This window comes from Ovis aries, chromosome X (genome assembly GCF_016772045.2).
Source record: "Ovis aries strain OAR_USU_Benz2616 breed Rambouillet chromosome X, ARS-UI_Ramb_v3.0, whole genome shotgun sequence".
NCBI classification, from domain to species: domain Eukaryota; kingdom Metazoa; phylum Chordata; class Mammalia; order Artiodactyla; family Bovidae; genus Ovis; species Ovis aries.
The window spans coordinates 39377635-39400214 of record NC_056080.1 but is presented as its reverse complement, the minus strand read 5'-3'; the positions used below and the strand labels follow the sequence as shown (position 1 = coordinate 39400214).

Sequence of the window (22580 nt, the reverse complement as noted above, 5' to 3'; positions counted from 1 at the left end):
TTCAGGGAGACAGCGTCCAAACAGGAATTGGACAGTGATGTGTACAATGTATATATGGACACATACAGGGGACTCAACATTGGTCGAAAATTTTAATACAACTCTTGAAGGCATTGGTCTAGCTTTTGCAGAGGTAGACAATTGGTGGGTAGGTTACTCTATATAAAAATGAATCATTAGTCACACTCCTCTCCTTCCCCCTTTCTCTCCCTTTTAGGGATTGTAATCTTAGGGGAATCCTCTATCTACATTTAAAGTACAAACCAACATTGGTCTGGTCTGGGAATGAACCACATTATAGGCAAAGCAAGAATGTAAGTCGTGGGGAGAGGTGTATGTGTTAGACAGGAATGCACAGATTAAGATGTGTGCCTGAATGACATGTGCTGAGACAAATCAAGACACTTGGGCTCCGATGCCCACACGGAACAAGAGATACAGAAGAGATAAAGAACTGGCCAAGAGGAATGTAAACATGGATATGCAAATACTGAGACGTAGAGCTAGATTCTAGGAGAGAAAAATCCCAGACTTTGTTGAGCTGGAAACTGGGGCAGAATTTCTGTAAGTTCGTTCCAGAGACAAAAGCCCATTTAAAGGTGTGAAGAGGGTCACTTGGAAACACAAAAAGCATTCATATGCACACATCCACGCTTAGATACACAGGCTGAATGACAAAACCTCCTCAATGCCTGATGGAGACTTTCCTGCCCAGGGAGACCGACCAGGGCACGGAAATGTGCACCACACAACCACATTCACACACTCATTTACGTGAGTGTGTCTTTGGCTAGAGGGAAACTGAGGGCAGAGGCTAAGGTTGGATGGTCCTCAGTCACTAAGATTGCTTCTGGTTATAGTTTCTTCCTGGCTAGAGTGGGGAAGAAGGTATGTCTTGACCAGGTTGGAGGGTTTCTAAAAGATTTTTGAGTTCTTGACCTTGAGAGGATGGATGGTGGAGGAAGACGAGGAGTAAGCGTTCCACTCCTGGCTGGGGAGGAAGGGATGCTGTGCTGCTCTAGGTCCTGTTTGCTAAGGTTGGTGCACAGGGTCTAGTGAACCGAAAGAAGTGCGAAGTTCGGCCTCTGGGCGAAATCAAGGGGAGGTATGCTTTTTTTTTTCTCTTTTCCTGGAGGAGACCGTGCGGGGACGGCCTGCTCGGTAGGGAGGATTAGCAGGCGCCTCTGTGACCCCAGACGTGCACATAAACTAGGCTTGGGTTTGGTTTGCCCGCGGCGTCGATTTGCCGCGGTCCCTCTTTGTCTGAGCCCAGCCGGGAATTCCAGCTTTTATGGGGAAGACCGCACTCGGGTGGAGCCCGCGCTGGGTCGGGCGGGGCAGGGCTGGGCCGCGGGGCTGGGAGGGAGGCTCGCCGGCCGCCGAGCCGCCCGAACCCCTTCATGGTCCTGGGGAGTGCCCAGCGGCCTCGATCAAGCCACCTCGGTGGTTTCCTCGAGGGCGCCGGGCTCGGCCAACTCGGCACGGCGGGGCAGGGGGCGCGCGGGTACACTTGGGCCGCCGCGCCGCCCCCCTCCCCGCGGGTCCCACCCCTCCCCCGCCAGTCCGAGGCCGAAAGGAGCTCTGAAGGCCCTTTGTTAGGCTCCCGGGTCACACCCGTGGCCCGGGGGCCGCGCCGGGGCGGGAGGGCCTTGCTCTCCGCGAGAAGGTACGTTCTCCTGGCTCGGAGGTCTCCAGCTGTCTGCTCACACGGTTCGGGCCTGGCGGTGCCTCGCCCAGTTTGGGGAGGGGAGGCCGAGGCCCGCCCAGCCCGCCTGGGCTGCTTCGCCCGAAAGTCCGGCCGGCAAGATTCCGTCTGTTTGCAAGGCTGGCTGCGCTGCCGGGGCCTAGGTGGTGGCGCCCGCTTGAGTAACAGCCGGGGTAGGAGTGGAAGGTCTCCTCACGCAGCCCCCGGGGCGGCCCAGCCTCCTGTGTCTCGAGCACTTGGTCGGGGACGTCTACCAAACCCCGGCCCAGGACCGACGGCTTAGACTGGTTTCCCCCCATGTGTTTCTCCGCAAGGGGTAGCCGACTTTTTGTTGGATGAGAATTAAAGAACGAGCTTTTCCCGCAACGTTTTGGTAGAAGGCCCTCTTTCCCATTACAGACTCATTTCCACCTGCCCCCAGTCGAGGATCTTGGAAATGGGGGGGGGAGCCCCCGCACTTAGTTATTCCTTAGAGCCAAGCCTCCCCGCCAACCATTGCCCCTCAGCACCCACGGGCTCCTGCGCCCCGTGATTAGCGGGGAAGTCCGCTAGGAGAAGATCCTGACAGCATAAAATATAATTTGTGATCTAAAAGACAGTTTCCAGTATAATCTCATTATGCACCACAGACTCCCGGTGTTATTTTGTGGAAGGCGGACAATGATCAATTTACATTGACCCGGGGCTGGGCGAGCTTTTAGATGGTAATTGCCATATTGATTTGCATGCAAAAAGGAGACCTGCTAAAATTAAAGACCGGAAGCTAAATTAAACTAAATTTATTGTCTAGGTGCAAACCGGAGAAACTACTGGGGGGATGGGGGTGAGTCAGGTCAGGGTGCCAGGAGCAGACCAGGTGAGAAGCTTTGGAACCTCAGAGGGTTGGGAGCTGTCTTTGCCCTGGTGATTTCAAAATGTGAGGAGGGGGCTTGTTTAGGGTATGGGGACCCAGCGGGGGGAAAAAGTTATAAACCGGCACTACTGCACTGAAGGCACTAGGGTCTTTTAATGCTAATAGTAACTGCTAGGGGGGGGAGAGAGGTTTATAGGGCTATAGGGGTCTTCTTGAACCGTTTCCGGCACCCCTCATTTCTATTGTTCTACCTGAGCGCTCACAGCCATGCCCAAGGACACGCAAAATTCTTGGCATCTGAAGCGTTAAGAATTTTTGTAAAGGCAGGCCTTTAACCTACCCCCTGCCCCCCAGCCGTCAGGTCTTTAAGAGAGAACTAGAGTGGGGGCGGCTCTGCGTCCGCGCGCCACGCCGCGAGCAGGCTCGGACCGTTGGAGGCTGCGGGACTTCCTCCCTGGACCAGCCCCAGACTCGGCCCGACGCCGATATCTTCCGGAAGCTCTTTCCAGGTGCCCCAAGTGGCGAGGGTCGGGGATGGTCTGCGGGGCCGGGGGTCGTCTCCCTGGAGGCTGGAAGGGCCTACACGGAGAAGGTGGAGGAGGGAAGGTAGGGGCTGGAAATCCTACCCCAATTGGCAGTTATCGCCAAGGCCGGAAAGTTTAAAAAAGAGAGAAAGCCACTGGCCGGGAGCCAGGGCCGGCCGGGCCGCCGGGGCGTGTTCGGCTGGCTAGAGGGGTGAGGACCCGGCGCCGCCATCGCCTCGATCCCTCCCGTGGCCGAGGCTCTGGCCCGCCCCAGGGGCTCCTGGAGCCATTTCGCACATCCGGAGCCTCGGCCTCTGGAAGAGACACCCGCCAGTGGCCTCGATCCCGCCCGTGGCCGGGAAGCCACAGGGGTGGCTGATTGTCCGGCGTTATTGCCTGTTCACCTTCCCACCGAGCCGAGCTGGAGACGGCCCTTGGTCCTGAAGCCGGCCGCATCTGTGGCAACGGGTGTGGAGAGTTCCCGGAGGTTCTGAAAGCCCGGGACAGACCCGGAAATTGAGGATGGGGTGGGAAGGGGATGCTTAACGCTGACACTGCACTTCTGGGATGAGAAGTTGGGCAATGAAAAGATAACTTGGGACTTGGCCACTTCCCCCTCAATTCCCTCCCCAGCCCACTTTGGTACTCGGGTCCCTAGGAAAGGTAGGTGTAGGTACTCTTTCCAAAGGGCTTTTGCCCTACCTAGATAACTTGATTTATTGCTCCATGTGGCAAAACTAGGGTGGCAAGCCTAGTTCTAGTTCCAGGTGTCAGCACTTTAGCGCCCATTTTCTGCTGCCTGTTCTGGTCTCCTGGAGGAGGAGAGTGGAGTCTTGTGGGGATCCCTGGCCTCAACACTGGGGTGTTCCAGTGCCGGGTGATGTGTAGGATGTCAGTGGAAAGACTTCATATGGACCGAGTGATTTCTCGGTGTAGGAGAAACTAGGGTGCAGGCTCCTGGTAGACTGAGTTTCCTAGGTGCTGAGTGCTATCCTTTTACCCTGTGTTGGAGTAAAAGGGCCGAGAAAGCTTCCCGAACTTCTTGGTAATTCCAGATGGCACAGTTTGACCAATACTTGGCTCCTCTCCGCAACTCCAGGACTGAGTTTGACCGTGGCCCATTTTTACTAGCTGTGTGACCTTGGGGGCAAGTTATTTATGGCCTCTGAGCCTCAGTAAGTTTCTTCATTTGTAAGACTGGGAATAATTATCCACCTTTAGGATCAAAGAAGACTACTGGGCACATAGTAGGCCCTGAGGATTAGTAATTGCTTTGAATGACTGGTCAGGTTCCTATAGGTTGCTTCTCCATTTCCTCCTGCCCCTGAGGACACCGCACCCCCCCCCCCCACCCCGCCTGCCCACCTGCTTAGGCCTAGCTTGGAGGGGACCAACCTGCAGGTTAAGCTTTCCTCCAAGGGTGTTCCTGAGGCTTTTTCTCCAGGTCTGCCTTGGTGGGTTCCTCTTTCCCTTTGTTACAGTTCTTTACATTCTGGGCTTTAAAGGATTCCATATGAAAAGGCTGGGTTTTTTTTTCTTACCCCCCCTTGCCAGAGTGGGATCATTTTTACGGTTAGGAATTGATTCCAGAACCAGTATCTAGGTGCTCTTTGGCTAGTCCTCCCCTCATTCTTTTGGGGGAGGGAACAGCAGCAGCTGGACGAGAGACCTGGTGGGAAGAGGTGAGAGGGTCTGGCCGCTGTAGAGGCCAGAGGTGCTGTGGTTTGTTTGATAGGGATTAAGTCCGGATGTTATGAGGTCTCAGTGTGGTTTTCAATAAAGTCTGCCAGGGATTGCTTCTTTTATATCGATATGTATTTAAAAAAATTACTAGCATGAGAAGAAAACCAGACCTGTATGGATCCAGGCCGGTAGTAAGCTACTGTGATCAGGTTTCCTACTCGACTCCCAGAGGGGAAGTCAGCATTTGATTGAAGCTACACTTGGTTCTTGACTCTCTGGGGATGCCTGCTCTGAAACAGGAGCCCTCCCTTTCTCTCCCCTACCCCCACCCCCCTTTTCCCTTCTTCCCCTAAAAGCCTTTGTGCTGAAAGAGCTTCAGTAGGCATGAATCCCTGGTCCCTCTCTAAAGAATGCCTCCCAGCCTTTGCTGACATTGTTTTGCGAACAGTGGGTTTTACCAGGCCAACAGTTTTCCCCCCATCTTAGCTCACTATTTTAGAGGTTAGAGTATGGCCAGGATGTGCCCAACTGCAGTGCTTTCCAGAGTGTGTAGCCAGGACCTTGCCTGTAATTCTGAAGACACCTTAACCTTTACCCTAGGTGCGCCGCCCCCCCCCTCGCCCCCGTGGAGGGGGTAGGTGGTGAAGGTGGGGAGAGCAAGGCCAGGGGATTGTTGTGGAGGGTCTGTTTGTTTTCTCCAGCCTCGGGCTGAGGGGTGGAGTGGGGCGAGTCAGTCCGTTCCAGCCTTGGGTCTGATTTAAAACTTGGTTTAATTGGAGAAACTCTTAGGCATTTAACAGTTCTGTACAAAGGCAAACTTGAAATAGCTCTAGGCCTACGTCATTTAAGAAAGAATAAATGAAGTACAGAAATGTCCAAACTATGTAAATCCTAGAGTTGTCTGCCCTCCCATAAACACATGACAAGTGCCAAGGCATTTCCAGTCAAAACACCCATGGAACCAGCAGCCTCCATCCTTTGTATTTATTATTTTATTAACAGCATTTTACACAGCATTTAACAAGCACAGCCTGCCTGCTTTCCACCGCGGCTCTCAGCGGACTGAGGGGTGGAAAACAGATGAGGGTGATGAGGAGTGGGCTCTAGACGGGCAGGGACAAAAGGAGCATTTGGGGTTCCTTTCGTCTGGCCCCAAAGAGAAGACAAAGTCATGCTTTGGAGGAGGAAAGTTGGGCAGATGTGGTGTGTCTAGTCTGCACTTTGATTCCAGGTGTGAGGCCGGGTCTGCCCTCCCAGTACGCTGCCCATCAGTTATTGGTGCTTTTCAGAGACTAAGTATTTGTATGCTATCCTTATTCTATATCTTGGTAGAAAGTTTATAACGAAAAGTAATGCCTTTCTTAAGTCATAAAATGAGCCTTGTATGATTATTTAATTAAAATCTATTTAAGGACCGATTAGGCGTGTAATTTGCGCTAATAATGACGATTATGGAAATGTTCGACTTAACCAAAAATCATAAAGGAGACATTCTGATCAGTGGGGCGACCAGTCAGGATTCAGGGACTTGGACAGTTTTCCAGAAACACAAGGGGGCTGTGAGCTGCAGACGGGGCCAAGCTGCGTTTCCTCTGGGACACGGTAGAGAGGGCTGCTGGACCCCAGGCTGGCCCACGCTTTGCTGAGCAGAGTCTGGGAGTCTGAACAACCTTTATTCCCTGCGGAGGAGATGGGGGAGGGGGGGCTGCCCCGAGCCACTAGCTGGAGGAGGAAACTCAGGAGAGAGAGGCGATGAACCCCACCGAACTCTGCTCGAAATGGCTGTGTTCTCTTGCTTTAACAATCAGCAGCGACACACGCAGCACTGCCTTGGCCAGCCTGGGCTGGAGCCCGGAGGGGTTGGGGGGAGGGGGGGGTCCCTTGTTCCGGAGAAACCTGCCAGCTGCTGGGCTTGGTGCGAAGGCAGCGAAGGCAGACACAATACTGCTGTTGTTGGTTTGATCTCTAACTGTGGATTGTTAGTCTGGCTTTAACTATGTGGTAAGGGGGGAATGTGAAGGCTGTTTACAGCGAGTGCAAATAATGTGACAGCTGTTGGTGCACGGGCAGCGCTGTGCCTCCCCGGCGCTCACACAAAGCGCGCACTATGCAGGCCCACGGAGAGCCGCAGAGGTGGCCGCCACTTGCTGGCCGGGGCGTCCTCGGACGCAAGGCGAGACAACCCTTGGCGGCGGTGCCCCTTCCCCACCCCGCGGACACATGGCCCTCTGGCTCCCGGGACCTGGGTGGACAGGCGCGCTGGTTGGTGTTTTGTGGTTTAGGGAACTTGTTAGGCAGAGGTGGCAGGAGAAGGCCCGAAGGGTCATGAGTGTCAGTTGTCTGGAGGGGTTGCCTGGGGCCTGGGGCCTCAGTGGCTTGTGACCAGGTTGTTAAGATTTGGGAAAATAACTTTCCGCCCTAAAGCAAGCCTGTTGGAAAGAATGTATTATTAACTGAAGGCTTTCTGGAAATTGCAGAGGCTCTGAAGGCCGTTGTTCTTCCTCTGAAATGGCCCTGTTATTCAGACAAGTTTGAGAGACAGGCGGTTGCTGTGTTTTATGCACTGGGCCCTGTTTCCTGGATTGGCAACATCAGTGTGTAGGTTCAGGACCCAAAGCTTTGGATTACCCACGTCCCTTTGCCTTCCCGTGTTTTTTTCAAGAGTGCACTTGCCTCTAAGCTGTAGGACGCCACTGTCTTCAGGTCAGCCCACAGCGCCACCCACTCTGTGACTTAATCAACTAGATAGATGCCCACAGCCACGGGCCTTCTCTGAGTTCCTGGTCCTCTGCCAGGCAGTGCAGGGAGGCGCCAGGGTAGGAGGCAGAACAGTTGGTGGGTGGCGGCCATCCCCCCGCCCCCCTCACTCCCCCCGCCAGGGGCCAGTCCTGGAGCCCAAGCTGGCAAGGGGCATGGATGGTCAGGAGGCTGGGCCTGCCCCTGGGCTGTCCTGGGGCCAGCTGAGTGTAAAAACCGCTCCCCCCCCCTCACCCCAGCCTCAAGTTTGAAGCCTTCGGGGCTCTCTGGAGGATCATTCAGAGCTGACTTAATTCTATATCCTGACCTTCTGTGTGACTTGGCCCCCTGGGTGTACAGCTTTCAGGATATCTGCAAATGATGATTTCATCCCCCCTCCCACCTCAAACCTTACCCCCCCACACCCCCCGCCTGGAGTTATAATGTGGACTTCTACATCTAGTTGGGTTCCCTAGTGGGGAGCTGGGAGATACTTCTGGAATGATACATGAACTTCGGTGCCAGTTCTATAAATTGGTCTCTTTTTATGACGTGTGCCATTTTCTGTAGGAATGTTGCTTGCAAAACGAGTTTCGCCTTGGAGGAAAGGCGGAAAGATAAACAAGCCTGCAACGCCAAAACACTGGCAGTCTTTCCCTCCTTCCAGCTCTCTTAAAGCAGCCGGGCTGTATTTCCAGGATTAGACTCGAGCTTGTGAGGAGGGACTCTGGTTGGCTTTTTTTTTTTCCCCCAAGCAAATGCAAATTAGAGAAAAATAATTTTCTTTCAACGATATGCAATGTATTAGTCACTTGTTATCGTGCTCCGAGGCAGGCCTCATTTGCGCGTCTGCCAGCTCGCTCACATCTGCTCGGCGCTGTTCGGGGCATTTTAACCTTGGCGGTGTCGTGTCTAGTCCCACGGATCAAGGAGGAGTAATTAAGCTCTGAACAGCTACAAAAATTCACGGGCCCCCACGTCTACTGCAGTTTTCCCACAGCTTTGTTTGGGGTGTTCTGGTTCCAAGATTGAGTAGCAGACATGGGGTTCCTATTGTTCCTTGTTAAGAAAGTGGGAGACCCTGTCCTCCCCTGACCCTCATCCCCAGTCTTCCCAGGACTCCCAGGCGGTACACAATCAGCAGGGAATCCGGGTGCAGACTGCAGGACCCTGTGTTTTCTGCATCTTTTATTTGTAAAAAGTTCCTTTGTGCTTCCTGTGTGTACTAATGATAGCTGCTGTTAATAGCCTTATGGATCGGTTCTTCTGCATTTGCCTCCAGGTTGGGGGAGACTCCAGCTGGGAACCCAGCCCTGTAGGGACCCCACCAGAGGGGGTGTGGGGTGGGGGAGGGGTGTGGGTTGGCAGAAGGAGAGGAATAAGGATGATTGATTGCATTCAGCCTAGGTTTCCTGTCCTGGGCTGCTGCCTCCTGTGGGGGGACACCCGCTTCCAAGTGGGTCCCCCCCTTGCATACACACGTGGTTGTTGTGTGTGGCACCACCGTGAAAAAAAGTGAAAGGGACAAAAAGCCAAGGCGTGGCGTCAGGGGAGAAGGGGAAGTTCCGCAAGCCGATGGGGCGGGGGGGGGGGGGGGGTGCGGCATGGCTCTGCTGTGTGGGAAAGGGAGTGTGTGGCGGCCAGCACTCCTGGTTTAGCAGCAGCTCTCCAGGTTGATCCTTGCTGGTACCCTCCCCTCTCCTCAAGCCCCCAGCCCCCTTTTACAGTTGGCTACACTTGGTTTGCATCTTTCAATCAGGGGAGATGGGGGGGAAGCATCCATGGAGAGCAACACTCCAGACTGGCCAAAGGGAGCCCAGGACGATGGCCGCAGGGGTCTCCAGTGCCCGGTCCCCTGGTGAGCTCCACCGCACATTCTGGGTTCTCCGTGTGCCCACCCAAAGTTGCTTTTTGTCGAGATTCAGTGGCAGGCACCTGGGAAAGGGAGAGCCCAGAGATGCACACAGGCGAGGTGTGTGCTAGTGGAGAGCTAGCGGGGTCTCGGAGGGCTAGTGGAGAGAAGTGGAGTTCCTGGAAGGTCGGGCGGGGGCCGAGGGCGGGGATGTGTGCTGGCCACTGCCCCACGCGGGGACCTGGCAGAGGAGCTGCGAGGAGCCCGCAGCCGCACGGGGTGTGTGTGTGTGTGGTGGGAGAGAAAATGCTTTTGTTGCCAACCGATCAGGGCAAGACGCGAGAGGGTGCGCCCCTCCCCCACCACCCGCCGCCGCCACCGCTGCGGGCCAAGTTCACTCCTTACTGCCCGGAGTAGCTCTATCCCCAGTGCCCTGGGGGAAGGCGGGGAAGGTGTTGGGTGCTGCAGGTCAGGGCCTGCCGCGAGTTTCTCGTTCTCCCCACCCCCTACTCCCCAGTGCTAGCCCTCAGCAGTGCTGTCTGTTACAAATGCAAAACCTGGGGCAGGAGTGGGGATGCCCCGGGAGGCTTTCAGGGAGGCTTGCAGGGTGCACCGAGAGATAACACCTTGGCAGGCAGATCACGCCTCCCATTCCCCCTCAGCCCAACTTCAGCACCCCTGTACAGGCTGGAGGACCCAGCCAGCGACCTCCTTCCACCATACCCTTGGAAACCTGCAACCTTCCCCTGACCTGGGAGGCATCCTTGGGGTTCCCCTCTCCCCACTGTTACACACACTGGGGAAAATAGCCCAGGAGGACTCACCCCAATGCCTCACACCCTGGACCACTTTTTCTCAGCTCCCACATCCAAGCAGCCCCCCATCCTAAAATAGAAAGTTGTTCACCCCTCCCTTCCTTGACACCCATAGAGAAGTGCCTGTGGGTGACTCAGTCTGGGCTTGGAGCAGCCTCAGGAGGGGCTCCTGTTCTGCGAGCTTCCATGAAAGTCCCTTGCCCTGCTGAAGGTCACCCCTCCCTGGCCCCTCTGTGTCCCTTCCTCAGTCTCCCCACTGCCACAAAGGAACCACGCAGCCATTCTGGGGGTTTGTTATATAGTATGTTTAGTGGAGTTAGATGCTGCTTAATGGCATTAGACGGGGCCTGCACCAGCTATTGCCAGGCAGAACTCAAGTCCTGAGTGCAGTTTAATCCTCTGGAAAACAGGGTGCCAAATATTTACAGATGAGGGCACCGAGGCTGAAGAGGTTCAGCCACCTGCCCAGAGACAGGCTGTGAACGAGAGAGCAGGAAGGCAGTGGTGATTGTGCTCTCAACGCATCCTCCTTGGAGAACCGGCCACGCACTGAGGGAGTCCCTGTCCTGCAAAGGTCCCCAGCCCACAGTCGACCCTGGCACACGGTGCTGCCTGGGGTCCCTGATGTCCACTCAGTCTTCTGGACCAGGTGCTCTCCCAAACCTGTCCAGGCCTCCTTGGCCACTGACTGATGGGTTAAGGGGTGCTTAGTGAGCAAGGCCCTGGGAAGGGGCCCTGTAGGTGGTAGCATGGAGTGGGGCCAGTGTGGTGGTGCTGCTTCGCATTTTGTTGGTGCCACTTGACAAGCTTGATGTGCAGACTTGAACCAATCCATCCGTCACCTCAAGGGCGGAGGCAGTGGAAAGTGGCCCGGTGCCAGGAAGAGCGGGGTGGAGAGAAAGGAGAGGTGCCAAGAGTGGCCCAGCACTGCCCCCCTCCCTGCACTCAGGCTGGCCTCTCAACAACCACGGCTCCTTCCTTTACACCCTGTCTGTTGTCTGCCAGGGGAACTCGGCCTTAAAGGGAAAAAAAAAGTTCTGTCCTTTTCCTTGGCGCATAATGGTATCTTCATGGCAGGACTTGGCAGACCACTGGTGGTGGAGTGCAGCTCAGGGCCCGTGTTCCCCCACGTGTCTTTTCACAGAGTGCCAAGGTGCCCCCACTCAAGGGTGCCAAGGTGGGGGTGACAGCTCCTAATCGTAGTCCCTCTGACCTCTTTCTGCCAATCAGGTGCTTCTCCCCAGTGTCCAGGCCAGGCTGGGGGTAATCATAACTTGACTCCTAAAGCAGATGAGGGCCCAAGTCTGTCGAGGGAGACTCAAGCTCTCCTGTGCTTGCACTCAGGCGCAAAGCCAGAGATCTCCATGCGGGGTGGCTGTTTTGTCTCTCCAAGAGCTGGGTGTTCAGCGGGCAGCCACCACAATTCCTGTCTCTTCTTCCAGAAACCAGACACTCTTGTCTCCTGGGCTGACCCCTTCTCTGGGCCACCTTCCCTCTTTATCCCTCTCCGGCATCCTTGCCCCCTTCTCTCCTCTGCTGGAAAAAAGGGTTAAAACCCAAAGCTAAGGTATAGCTTAACAGCTTGCACTGGAAACAGGTTGGTGCTTGTAAAGTGCTTTTCATGACTGACTTCACACATCTTGGCACTGCCAGAAGCATAGTCTGCCTGTGGAAGACCAGGCCTGGGTGGGGTGGTCATTGAGAAATAAGGGGGAATACACATCTTATACATAGCAGCACAGCATCTGCTCTGTTTGTCATCCAAATCACATCGTTTACCCCCTTCACCGTGACCCACAGCCAAGGGTCAGGAAAGTCACTTTTGAAGAACTTTTCCTTAGTTAAAAAGAAAGACCCCACCTCTCCAACAATTTCAGTAGCCCTTTCTAAAAGTGGAGTGGGGTGAGCATGACTGCCTGTCTGGCCCTGTCTGTGTGTCCCTTACCCCCAAGATCCCCTTCGTCAGTTCTCCATCCCAGAGAGATGAGGGGGGCTGTAAGCAGTCTGGCCTTTGCCCAGGATGTGGGCTGTCTCTCTGGAGAAGGGCCTCGTGCTGGGCAGGGCCCTGGCTCGTTGGCCCTTTCCACCCAGCTCCATCTTGGGCCAGGAACCTGAAGAGTTAAAAAGTCTTTAGCTCGTTGCAATGAAATTATGGCTGGCAGTGGCGCCGCTGTTTGTTCAACAGACCTCCACTTTTAAACAGTTCACAAAAAGTTCATGGGGCAGCTAAAGATTATAAGAGAGAGAGAGAGAGAGTGGGGTGTGTGTGTGTGTGTGTAGGTGTAGTCAGCAGGATCCAATACTGGGCCTCACCCTTCTCCCTCTCACCCCCACATCTGTGACCCTGGACCATGCTCTGGGCCTCAGCCCTCCATCTGATCCTGTGCTGGTCAGAACACTTCATTCTGACGCGGGGTGTTATTTATCTGTGCAGTATTAATACTGAAAACCAGACGAGATCTGGAGCGGGGGAGAAGCTTTGAAAGCACTCTGTGATCCCAGGTTATCCCTTCTAAACTCCGTCCACCTCACCTGCTAAATTCAGGCTGCCCTTTCCAAAGAAAAACCCTTTCAAGGGAAGGGGGCTGCAGGCCCTGGGGGTGGGGGAAGGGGGGGCTGCAGGCCCTGGGGGTGGGGGAAGGGCTCAGTAGGGTGATTGTGGCAACAGCCTTCCTATTTCCTCAGTCAGGTGCTCAGAGGTCCTTGTCCCCAGGTGACAACTAACAGAAGCTCTTAGGAGGCAGCTGGTGTAACTCCCCTCATCCTTTTCTTAAGGGTTTGATAGAGGGACCCTTTGGCTCAAGGTCCAAATTTCATCATGACACGCAGCCAGGGAATGGCATGGCATGGCCCTCCTGTGGCAGCCATATGCCCAGGACACTTGCACGGAGGAATGTTGCTCCACCTTCTAGATTGAGACCTGTCTTCCTTTAATTAGAAAGGGTGGCAGGGGTTAGAGAGGGGACACACTGTTGAGTGAGCCTTCTCTTGTGGTGGCCTACCCCCAGTTTGATGTGCATGTTCGGAACACAGAAGAACGGCCTGTGAACCCCCACAGAATCTTCCTCAATGCCTGCATCCGACTGATTCTGTCTTTGGGGCGCTGTAGCCAGCCCCCTGGAAATGTCCCAGCCTGCCTGAAGAAAGGAACACTTTCTAGACAAATAGCCTCTCCAGGATCCCACCAGGCTGGACACATGGGGAGATTGCTATCTCTCTCCCAGCTTTATTGTTGAGCTCTAACCGTGCGTGGTGTGTGTCTGCGTGCGTGGATCTCGATTAACAGACGGTGTTCTATGTATAGGGGCCGATGAGGGATGCTGGTGGACAAAAGCCCGAGTTAGGACAAAGAAATGCAGAGGGATAGCCTGGCTTTGGGATTGGGGTCTCCCAGGTGTTCCCCGGTCCTAGTGGCTCCCACCCAGCCGACCTGGCAGTCAGCTCCCTGTGCTAAAGTGTAGAAGCAATCATTTGCATATTTTTTCCTGCTAACAAAGGAAATGTGTCGACTTAGGGAACATTTGGGCTTTCGGAAACTGTGGGTGGGTGTGAGGGAGGAGAAAGAAAAGTTCCCCCATGAGCTGCACACCAGGGATTTCACACTCAGGTTTGGGTCCCGGTGTACAGAGGCTGTGGCTGGGGGGTGCCTGGACAAGGCAGCGTGCGAGCTGGGGGAATTGCCGAGGGCCATCGGTCCCAGGCATTAAAGGCTCCCCTACTTATTAACCCAGCATTTAACAGCAGGATATGGGCTGAAGCGCAGTCAAAAGAAACGGCTCAACCTCCAAAGAGCAATTAAAATCCTGCACGAGGATAAATCACGCGCCGTGATAATCCTGTTAATAAAATGCAGCTTGTCCTGACCCTTCACTCATGCAGCAAACTAGAATGTGATGTGGGTGGGGGTGGTGAGCAGAGAAGGTAAGGAGGGGGGAAGGTGCCGCCTCCCCCTCCCTCCTTCCCAGTGGATGGGAAATGGGTGGCTTTTGCCCGCTCCCCCAGTGCTAGCGGCTCGCAGCCGGAGCCCAACAGCCCGGGCTGCTAAGACTTCTGCGCTCGCTAATGATTTTTGTCCCCAGCGAGCAGGCGTCATTGAATTACTCAGCCGTCTCCCTTTGCAGTTCCCAGGCCAAACCACCCAGGCAAAACCACCCGGGTTTGGGGCTTAATCTAATCTAGGGCTTGGGTGGGGTGGCTTGCCAGCCCACTGACACTTTAACCCTCCACCTGTAAGTCGTGCACACCACAGCCCTGGAAATGAGTCGTAGTTTGGGCTGCCGCACTGGACTGCTGTGCCTTTTATTCCGCTCCTACCACCTCCAACCCCCTCTCCCCCATCCTTTCAGCCCCAAGAAGAATCAGTGTGGGGCTCTGCGGGATCCCCCACCAGCCACTTTCCATGCAAGTGTGTTCTCCAAAGGCTGGGAAAGGGGAAGGGAGAATGGCAGGTGTAGGGTGCCGTATGCAGTACCTTGACTGATGGGGCCCCAAGGTGCTGGGCCCTCCACATCCCCGGCGCCTCCTGCCAGGGAAGTTCCATCCCCTTCCTCGAACCCCTGGGTCAGGCATACTTCACTCCCAGCTGTCTGTAGAACATCCAAGCAGGCTCTACCTTCCCAAGTGTGCATTCCACACTCCGTATGTGCCTAGAAAGGGGGTTTCTCTCATTCCCTGTTTGGCTCTTTTTTATTCAACCTCCTGGGATTTTTGTTGTTGTTGTTAAACAGACTAGACGCTTGAAGAAAAGCTGCCATCCAAGAAGACGACATGCTTTCAGCAACCCCCCTGTATGGGAACGTTCACAGCTGGATGAACAGCGAGAGGGTCCGCATGTGTGGGATCAGTGACGACAGGTGAATGCGTGGGTCTGGCTGAAGCCTGGGGAGCATGCAGGTCCTTCCCTGGGGCTCCTGAGCAGAGCCTCCCTTAACCTCCTCACAGCCAGAGTGGGCCCAAAGGGGGGTGGTGGGGAGAGATCTCCTGCCTAGCTGGCAGCCCTTGATTTACAGTTTTAACAGGCAACCCGGCTCAGCGAAGCATTGCCGCCCTTTAAGAGATTAGCCCCTAAAGCGGCCTTTCAGTGCTCTTTCGTCCTTAATTTATTATTTCATATTTATGAAGGAGAATTAATCCCAGTCTATATGCTGCTTTAACTCTAAATGTCAGGAGTGTGGGCCCAGGTGGATCGGCATTCGATGTGCTTTTAAAACAAATAGTTTGCTCAGTAATAAATGGGGCAAAAGCCACCCTTCACTTTATGGAAGCCCAGGATTTCTCCGGATCCTCTGCCGCCTATTTGGCGAGGCCACCGGCTCCTGGTTTCAGTCACCCAACAGCTCTGTTATGCTTCCTAATCAGTAATTTGGGAGAGTGGGGTAGAGGCAGCTAAGCAGTAGAAAATTGAAGCTGCTCTTCAGGGTAATGATGAAACTTTGCTCTGCCATTTGTCAGCGATTTTATCCTGGGAATTTGGAAGTTGGCACCAAGCACTTTCTTTATCGATGCTCTCTGATAACAAGTCTCAGGGCAGCCGCAACAGCCTGGCACAGATGTATGGCCTCTTCCTCTGGAATGGCTAACATTTGTATATTTGTGTATATCCCCCATCATTTTGATAAAGGCCGTCAAATATGGCTTTATTATCACCATGGAAACCAGTTTCTTAGGACGTGGTGCCTAACTTTGTTTGGGGAAAAGTTTTGAGAACCTGTCCTCCTGGGTAACACAGAAATGGTTGACATGGCTGGTCCATAGACTTTAGTCTCCAGGTCTGCCCCTTTGCCTTTGGCCGTTGTACCCACACGCCTGTCCTCAGGTAGAGCTTATAAGGGTCTGCTCGGACTGCAGGGCCCAGATAGCCATGCCCAGCCTGTGTGGAGAAACAATCGTGAAGGAGACATAGTTGTGCAGAATTTCTACCTTACCCAACTCAGGGACGTATTTGTGATTTCGCATCCCCGTTCCCTTGCCTTGCTTTGGTTTTTTTCCCAGTCCCATTGAATCACCATTTGGGGATAACTTTCAATATGGGCCATGGGGGAGGATTTTTTTTGTTTTTTTTTTTTTTTTTAAGGGCAGTTGGGAAAATAGAGTTTTTAGAAACTGGCCTGTTCCGGGGTAATCTATGAAAGATATATTAAATGAGGAATGCTTTCACGAAGTTGGTATGTCCTTTTAAATAGGAAAATTCCCGTAAATGATGGTGACGCTTCAAAGGCCAGACTGGAACTAAGGGAAGAAAATCCCTTGAACCACAACGTGGTAAGAGATTAATGGCTTCTGTTGATGTGCTATCTGAGTATCAGTGATCTGTAATCAATCGTGCATTTATTTGCATACCATTAAAGGGCCTTTGGGGGGGCTGCTGGAGAAAGCCTAGGCAGTGGGACAAGGCTTCACCCAGTTTCTTCCTGGCTTGCTTTCTTGGCTGTGCTTGCCATTTATGCCCTCGTACCCTGGTGACTGGTGGGGTCCATACCACCTTTTCCTTGATAAGCTATGTGCCCCACCGGCGCTCCCAGCTGGATAAATTTCTAGCCTCCAAGTAGACCCTGAGGATTTACCTTCCCAGTAAAATATGAAACAGAGCCATCTTCAGAAACCAGGGAGAAGAAGTCGAAAGACACAACTGCAGTTTGACCCATGGCCTCTTTATTGATTTCGAAATGAGACAGCTCAAGTCTTCTGTTCCTTGCTGTCCCCCTGAAAGATTGGGATTTTTTTTGTTATGTTAAATAATGCCTCCCCACATCTGGGAAAGCCCCAGTGAACATCACCCCACCCCATCCTGACCAGACCCAGGGAGGGTAAGTCTGAAATCTGTACCCCACAAGGTCGGTGCTGAGAGCAGTGGAGTTGGTACCACCTCAGTTGCAGCGAAGAATTTTTGCTGAGAAGGTGGATTTTCCAGAGTTAATAGATGACTGAATTAATGCAGGGGCCTCAAGTGTAAAGGGATCATTTTATGTGCTTCCAGGATACTAGTCGGACAAAGGTGAGAAGGCAGGCAGAGGAGGGTGCTGGATAAGGGGGGAGGGGGGCACAGGCCTTGTGAAGCCTTGCTTTTTTTAACCCTTTCCGCTCAGATCTTGAGGCTGATATCCTGCTGAGCTAGTCTGTGGTTTCTTTTTGGGATGGGCTGCTTTGGAGGCACATTCTCGGTAACACCCGTGTTCTTCTTGTGTGAAGGTGGACGCAACCACGGCCCATCGGATTGATGGCCTGGCAGCGCTGAGCATGGACCGCACTGGCCTGATCCGGGAAGGACTGCGTGTCCCCGGAAACATCGTCTATTCTAGCTTGTGTGGACTGGGCTCAGAGAAAGGGCGGGAGGCTGCCACAACCACTCTAGGCGGTCTGGGGTTTTCTTCCGAAAGAAACCCAGAGATGCAGTTCAAACCGAATACACCCGAGACAGTGGAGGCCTCCGCTGTCTCTGGAAAGCCCCCGAATGGCTTCAGTGCTATATACAAAACACCACCAGGAATACAAAAAAGTGCTGTCCCCACGGCAGAAACTCTGGGCTTAGACAGGCCTGCCAGTGACAAACAGAGCCCGCTCAACATCAATGGTGCTAGTTACCTGCGGCTGCCCTGGGTCAATCCCTACATGGAGGGGGCCACGCCAGCCATCTACCCTTTCCTTGACTCGCCAAATAAGTATTCCCTGAACATGTACAAGGCCTTGCTACCTCAGCAGTCGTATGGCCTGGCCCAGCCGCTATATTCGCCAGTCTGCACCAATGGGGAGCGATTTCTCTACCTGCCGCCACCTCACTACGTCAGTCCCCACATCCCATCGTCCTTGGCTTCCCCCATGAGGCTCTCGACGCCTTCCGCCTCTCCAGCCATCCCGCCTCTGGTCCACTGCACAGACAAAAGCCTGCCCTGGAAGATGGGTGTCAGTCCTGGGAACCCGGTCGATTCTCACTCATACCCCCACATCCAGAACAGTAAACAGCCTAGGGTGCCCTCCGCCAAGGCGGTCACCAGCAGCCTGCCGGGGGACACAGCTCTCCTGTTGCCCCCCTCGCCTCGGCCTTCACCCCGAGTCCACCTTCCCTCCCAGCCTACTGCGGACACCTACTCTGAATTCCACAAGCACTATGCCCGGATCTCCACCTCACCCTCTGTCACCCTGTCAAAGCCATACATGACGGTCAGCAGCGAGTTTCCCGCGGCCAGACTCTGCAGCAGCAAGTATCCAAAGGCTCCAGAGGGAGCTGAAAGCGCCCAGCCAGTTCCTGGGCACACTCGGAAAACAGCGGGTCAGGAGAGAAAGGATGGCAGCTCACCTCCTCTGTTGGAGAAGCAGACGGTTACCAAAGACGTCACCGATAAGCCACTAGACTTGTCTTCTAAAGTGGTGGATGTAGACACTTCCAAAGCTGACCACGTAAAGAAGATGGCACCCACGGTCCTGGTTCACAGCAGAGCTGGAAGTGGCCTAGTGCTCTCCGGAAGTGAGATTCCGAAAGAAACACTATCTCCTCCAGGAAACGGCTGTGCTATCTATAGATCTGAGATCATTAGCACGGCTCCCTCGTCCTGGGTGGTGCCTGGGCCAAGTCCTAACGAAGAGAACAATGGCAAAGGCCTGCCTCTGAAGAACAAGGCCTTGGACTGGGCCCTCCCGCAGCAGCGCAGTTCTTCGTGTCCTCGCATGGGCGCCACCGACACCGTGGTCACTAATGTGTCCAGCTCAGTGTCCAGCGCTGGCCGCCCGGCCTCTGCATCTCCAGCCCCAAACGCCACTGCCGATGGCAGCAAGACCAGCAGGGGCTCCGTGGACACCACACCGTCTGTCATCCAGCACGTGGGCCAGCCCCCGACCACGCCTGCCAAGCACAGCGGCAGCACCGGCAGCAAGGGCGCCAAAGCCAGCAACCCAGAGCCAAGCTTCAAAGCAAATGAGAACGGCCTCCCACCAAGCTCGATATTTCTCTCTCCAAATGAGGCATTCAGGTCCCCGCCAATTCCCTACCCCAGGAGTTACCTCCCTTACCCAGCACCCGAAGGCATTGCCATAAGTCCCCTCTCCTTGCATGGCAAAGGCCCTGTCTACCCTCACCCGGTGTTGCTGCCCAGCGGCAGTCTCTTTCCTGGGCACCTCGCCCCAAAGCCTGGACTGCCCTACGGGCTGCCCACGGGCCGGCCGGAGTTCGTGACCTACCAGGACGCACTGGGGTTGGGCATGGTGCATCCCATGTTGATACCTCACACACCCATCGAGATCACTAAAGAGGAGAAACCGGAGAGGAGGTCCCGGTCCCATGAGAGGGCCCGCTACGAGGACCCAAGCCTCCGAAACCGGTTTTCCGAGATACTCGAAGCTAGTGGCACCAAGTTACATCCAGAAGTCCCCACAGACAAGAACCTCAAGCCCAGCCCTAGCTGGAATCAAGGGAAGACCGTCGTCAAGAGTGACAAGCTTGTCTATGTAGACCTCCTCCGGGAAGAGCCTGACGCGAAAACTGAAGCCAACACATCCAAACCCGGCTTCACAGCTGAGAGTGTTGGCCAGAGCGCTGAGCCCAGCAAACCCCCAGCTGAGCCGGCCCTGCAGCCTCACCGGGATTTTGTCACCCTCAGAGACGAGCTGGGACGCATCAATGACTTCCACGACACCTATGCTTTCAAACAGGCCCCGGGCCAGTCAGTTTTCAACTTAAGCAAGGAGAATGTTCCAGCGGGAACCAACAAGGAGAACCTGGCAATGCCGGTCTCCACTCCGTTCCTGGAGCCGACCCCGGGGAGCGATGGCCCCGCGGTCACTTTTGGGAAAACCCAAGAGGAACCCAAACCATTTTGCGTGGGCGGTGCCCCACCGAGTGTGGATGCCACCCCCACTTATACCAAAGATGGAGCCGATGAGGCAGAATCAACTGATGGCAAAGTTCTGAAACCAAAGCCATCTAAGCTGGCAAAGAGAATCGCCAACTCTGCTGGTTACGTGGGTGACCGGTTCAAGTGCGTCACAACCGAACTGTACGCCGATTCCAGTCAGCTCAGCCGGGAGCAGCGGGCATTGCAGGTGAGCCCCCCACCCAAATTGCAGGAGCCTGACCAGTTGTCAGTTTTTTTTTTTGTTTTGTTTATTTTTTTTAATGTTCGAAGAGGAAGGGGGCGGGGGTACTAGAGAGCAGGACACCGGGCAGATTTGATTAATGAAGTTTATGGTAATATAATTTTTTGAAATGTATCCAGTAAGGGAACATAAGTAGATTCTTGTGGATTTTAAGCAAACTCCACTTGAATGCTAATAACCGAAGTTTTAAAAGATGTCTAAAATACTGCATGACATTGACGTATCAATTGCTTTGATTTCTCTGCCGTTACTTTACTGTACGTTAACAAATAAACCTAACAGCACTGCTTAGAATGCCTTACGTGATACTTGGTGGAGGTGTGTAGCCGCCGCATGTCTGTGAGATTTGTGCAGTTTTTCTTTCACCAAAAAAAAAAAAACAACAACAACAAAAACCTCGATTAAAGGAATAGAGTATGTATTTAACTTGCTAGTGAATGATAGATGTTGTCTAGGAATTTCCTTAAGATATTTTACTTTTAATTAAAAGCTAAATAAAGCCAAATTGTTTTGCAATGTTAAGAAAAAAATTGGTTTATGCTTATAAAAATGGATGAAGTTATCTAAATGATCCATTGAGTGCCCATTTTAATTACATAGATGGAAGGATTACAAGAGGACAGTATTTTATGTCTACCCGCTGCTTACTGTGAGGTCAGTTCTTCAAATTTTTATTACTAGAATCTTACATAAACTTTTTGAGTTAAATTTCATTTCCAAATATACAAAGGGAAGTTTGTGGGCCATGGTCGTCTTTATTCATTGTGCATTTGTTTTCTTTTCTGTTGTGTTTTTTGTTTTGCTTTCTTTGCGTTGTGTTTCTGTTTTGTTTTATTTACCTTCGAAAGAGAATGTCTGTCTCTATGCCACAGTGTATGTATGGCTATACATACACACCGCATATATCTCTACACACATATGGCTTTATGAATAAAGAGTGTGTCACTGCTTAACATATAGACACTCTTATATTTGTATCATTAACTTTTAAAGTATCTCAGTTGTATCATAAAGTGTGGTTGGTTTTGGGCAAACTTTTCTTGGAAAATACTTTCCTTTAAGGTAAGACCAATGAAGTAGCTTTGATGGTAAGGTGGTGTTTTTTTTTTTTTTTTTTTTTTTTCATCTCCATTCTCTTCCTAGCGTGCAATGATGCGCTTCTCAGAGTTGGAGATGAAAGAGCGAGAAGGTGGCCACCCCCCAGCCAAGGACTCCGAGGTGTGCAAATTCAGCCCCACTGACTGGGAAAGGTTGAAAGGAAGTCAGGACAAAAAGCCAAAGTCGGTCGCCCTGGAGGAGGCCATTGCCGACCAGAACGACACTGAGAGATGTAAGTGAACCCCAGTGGCTTGTGTGTGGTACCATGTTGGTGAGAACAGGACGATTTGGCTGTTTTATACATGAGGCTCGTATGAGACATTGTTTCCTGGGATGTGTCTCCTTTTCCAGAGAAGCATTGGTCCCATAGTTAATAACAGTGTAATACAATAGAGCAGAGGAATGGCGATGCAAGACCTCAAGCACAGCAAGTATTTTATAGCAGGTAGGGGTACGGGTTTTTAGTAGCAGTGGAATGAATGACACTTGCAGCCAGAGCCAGACCTTCCATAGCAATGGTGTCCTCTAGTAGGAAATGGAGTGTCCTCGTCTTCTCCCTCCAAAAGCAGAAGTTTCGCTAAAATGGGATGAGGGCTGATGAAGGCACCAGCAAGAAGAGCATAGTTATTTTCTGTGGCAGGTTTGTTTGCAGCCATTAGGAGTTGACAGCACACTCCAAGGGCATGGGATAAACAAGGGGGGGTGTTTATCACACCTCACTAGACAAGGGGGTGTCTTATGTTATGGAGGCAGAATTGGAGAGAAAGCTGGGGCTTGCCTTGAGTCACTCTGCTGTCCCAACCACTGCTCCTCCACTGGGGTTGACTTTGGGATGTGTTCTCAGCTTCCTGAACTCAGGAGGTATGTTGGCAGCCAGTGGAGGTCTTTTCCTGTTTTCTTCAGTGTGCGTGCTTGGGGTCTGCAGCCCATTCCCGACCCCAGAGACCTTACCAGTGATGGTGAATGAGGGCATGAGGTGAACATAGAGGTCAGGGAGGGTGCAGAATCTTCCTGAGACAGGACGGTTGGGGATGGTGGGCACATTTGGGAGGTCTGGGTCCTTGGACGTTGTAGGTGGGAACAGGGTGATTGAGCTCCCAGCACTGAGGGAGTTGAGAGGAAGCAATACGATTCTGATGGCTCGACGTCTGGGTGGCAGCTGCTCAGAGAACGGGTCTGTCTAGCCATCCTTGCCAGCCATGGATCTCCGGGCCAGGATTCTGGGTGA

The 22580-nt window shown here is 53.2% G+C and overlaps 1 protein-coding gene across 24 annotated transcripts in view; it reads left to right on the top strand.

Moving 5' to 3' along the window:
- Positions 1–22580, top strand: part of BCOR (BCL6 corepressor) — a 119518-nt gene that overhangs the window by 77792 nt on the left and 19146 nt on the right. For 16 of the 24 annotated variants that reach the window (XM_042242169.2, XM_042242166.2, XM_042242164.2 and 13 more), the window contains exons 2-6: positions 14896–15021; positions 16351–16429; positions 17357–20200; positions 20855–20908; positions 21398–21584. In XM_042242169.2, the coding sequence (XP_042098103.1) occupies positions 14936–15021; positions 16351–16429; positions 17357–20200; positions 20855–20908; positions 21398–21584 (3250 nt within the window). In that variant the 5' untranslated portion in view covers positions 14896–14935. The remainder of the gene's footprint in view (positions 1–14895; positions 15022–16350; positions 16430–17356; positions 20201–20854; positions 20909–21397; positions 21585–22580) is intronic. The other 8 variants (XM_060407582.1, XM_042242171.1, XM_060407589.1 and 5 more) reach the window with 1 other exon arrangement.